The sequence below is a fragment of the Pagrus pagrus genome (assembly GCF_965226575.1).
Source record: "Pagrus pagrus genome assembly, chromosome: 12".
NCBI lineage: Eukaryota > Metazoa > Chordata > Actinopteri > Spariformes > Sparidae > Pagrus > Pagrus pagrus.
Window position 1 is genome coordinate 439,847 of NC_140196.1, and position 2,500 is coordinate 442,346.

At 44.0% G+C, this 2,500-nt stretch overlaps 1 protein-coding gene across 2 annotated transcripts in view; it reads left to right on the forward strand.

The window, feature by feature from the left end:
• The first annotated feature begins 1,164 nt into the window (after nucleotides 1–1,164).
• Nucleotides 1,165–2,500, forward strand: part of LOC311266835 (anion exchange protein 2-like) — a 10,412-nt gene continuing 9,076 nt past the window's right edge. For both annotated transcript variants that reach the window (XM_084369429.1, XM_084369430.1), the window contains exons 1-2: nucleotides 1,165–1,301; nucleotides 2,174–2,354. In XM_084369429.1, the coding sequence (XP_084225555.1) occupies nucleotides 1,266–1,301; nucleotides 2,174–2,354 (217 nt within the window). In that variant the 5' untranslated portion in view covers nucleotides 1,165–1,265. The remainder of the gene's footprint in view (nucleotides 1,302–2,173; nucleotides 2,355–2,500) is intronic.

Here is a 2,500-nt window from a genome sequence, read left to right on the forward strand (position 1 = left end):
AGGTAGAGGGCGCCTGTCAGCTGACTCTCACTGCTGGAATCTGATTGGCTGTTTGTTGATTATTTCCTGGAAAACAAGAAATGATGAGAAAACTTTGTGTTTCAGAGAAAATCTATCTTTTACAGACACCTGAAACTGCTCACCTGTGTGAACACACCTGTGTGAACCTGTGTGTGTGTGTGTGTGTGTGTGTGTGTGTGTGTGTGTGTGTATGAGCTGATTGGCTAATTCAGAGTTCGTGTCTTGTCTTACTGATTCTTCAGTCAAGCCTGAAATAATGTTAGACTGCAGAAAGTTCCCATGAGACCACTGTGTGCGTGCGTGCGTGCGTGCGTGCGTGCGTGTGTGTGTGTGTGTGTGTGTGTGCGTGTGTGTGTGTGTGGAGTAAAGAGAAGGGAATGTGTTCTGGTTTTAACCTCTGACCCCTCATACTTATGCCCCGCCCCCCTCAGGTCACCGATTAGATGACGTTCCAGCAGTTCGACGTCACCTGGTGAGACGGAGCTCCAGAGGGCCGATCGTCCACATCCCCAAAGATCAGATCAGCAGCCGGACGCCATCACAACTCCAACACCTCCAACACCTGCGACCAGACCGCACACCTCATGAGGTCAGAGGGCGGGGCCAAACATGTTCATTATTTCATCATTACGAGTCACAGTGAACATAAAGTGACACTTCAAACTGCTGCAGCAAACAGTTCAACTGAAGTGTACTGAACATTTTCAGTGTTACTGCTCAGTGGTCCAGTAATGGAGTTTTAAAACAGAAGATTTTCAAAGGGAGTTCTGAACTGAGTTTTCTTTGTTGTTGTTCTGGACACACAACAATGAAACTGATGATCTGTCTGGAACATGACAAAGAACAATATTCATAGAAATGTTTGAGTTTTTATTCAGTCTTGCTGTTCTGGAGGTTGTGATTTAGATTTGGGCAGAGTTCAGGTGAGCGGGGTCAGCAGCTGGTTCAGGTGTGGTGTGAACAGGAGCAGACGGTCTGAGCGATGTGATTCTTTGCTGTAAGACGACGACAAACAATAGAAATGTCCAAAATGAGGCTGACAGGAGGGACGAAAGACGAGCCGCGAGTCTGAGCAGCTTAATCCAGGTGGTATTGTGAACAAGCAACAAACTGGACCCCGAGAGTAATGAGAGAGTCAGACAGTTAGACTCTACCTGTCTGTCAGACAGGTAGAGTCAGACAGGTAGAGGGAGGTAGACTCAGAGTCAGCCTCTCTCTGGCCTCAGTGTGTTCTGGTCTTCAGGATGGTCGGTTTGGACCTGAAGAGTCGACACAGTAAGGTACAGACTCAGTTCTCCTGGTTTACTCTGGGTTTCATCACTTTGGTCTGCCTTCATTTACTTTAACTTTCACTCCTTTTGTCTTGTTTTTCTTGTTTAGCCTGGTTCATCCTGGTTTATCTTAAAACTCGAAGCTTCATTGCTGATCTTGGAAACAGAATTTAACAAACGACTTGTGTTTGTGAATGCTACCTGTTGAAAAACTGATGCTAAACTGCAGTGCTGGCTCTAAAATGTGTAAAAATGGTAAATGGACTTGTGTTTATAGAGCAACTTTCCAGTCTGCTGACCACTCAATACACTTCACAGCACTTCTCACAGTGACGACAGAGGCTCCATGTGAGGCGGCCTGCTCTTCAGGAGCAGTTTTAATACTTCGACGTGGAGTCGGAGGATTTAGGGATCAGACTTCATTAAAATATGTTCTATGCACTATATAAGAAATGTACTCTACATGCCAAATGGATTGTTCAGCTTTTGAATGAACTGATCATTTTAATTGAAGGGATCAGACTTATTATATTTTAAAACTTATTTTGTGTTCAATCATCTCTTTTTGTCTTTAAGTGAAGATATATTGTCATGTCATAATAAGGTCAAGCGATGGTGATGTATTTCAACTGGAGTAAACAAAAGAAATATTTAAAAAAAAGATGTTGGTGCGGCTTCAACCCCCACTCGCTGAATTTAAACAGGTAAAATAAAAAAAGCTAAAAAATTAAAATAATGGCAATAAAAAATTAATTTTAAAAATACAGACCAACATTTCCCAGTATCAGTAAAAGACAATGGTGATTGTGAAGGTTTCAGTTAAAGTCCACTGATGTAAGTCAAAGTAAATCCCTCTTAAAGTGACTTCTTGTGTGTTGCAGGTGTTTGTGGAGCTGAACGAGCTGGTGATCGACAGGAACCAGGAGCTGCAGTGGAGGGAGACGGCTCGATGGATCAAGTTTGAGGAGGAGGTGGAGGAGGAGACGGAGCGTTGGGGGAGACCCCACGTCCCCTCGCTGTCCTTCCGCTCCCTGCTGGAGCTCCGAAAAACCATCTCCCACGGTGAGGAGGAGGAGGAGGAGGCTCTCTGCTGCCACCCTGCCACCCCATATTACCATATTATAAATTTGATTAATTTCCTCATGAAACAAACATCTCAGTCTAAATCAGTGTGTTGGTAGTCAGTGATCCTTTGTTTGTCTTTTAAT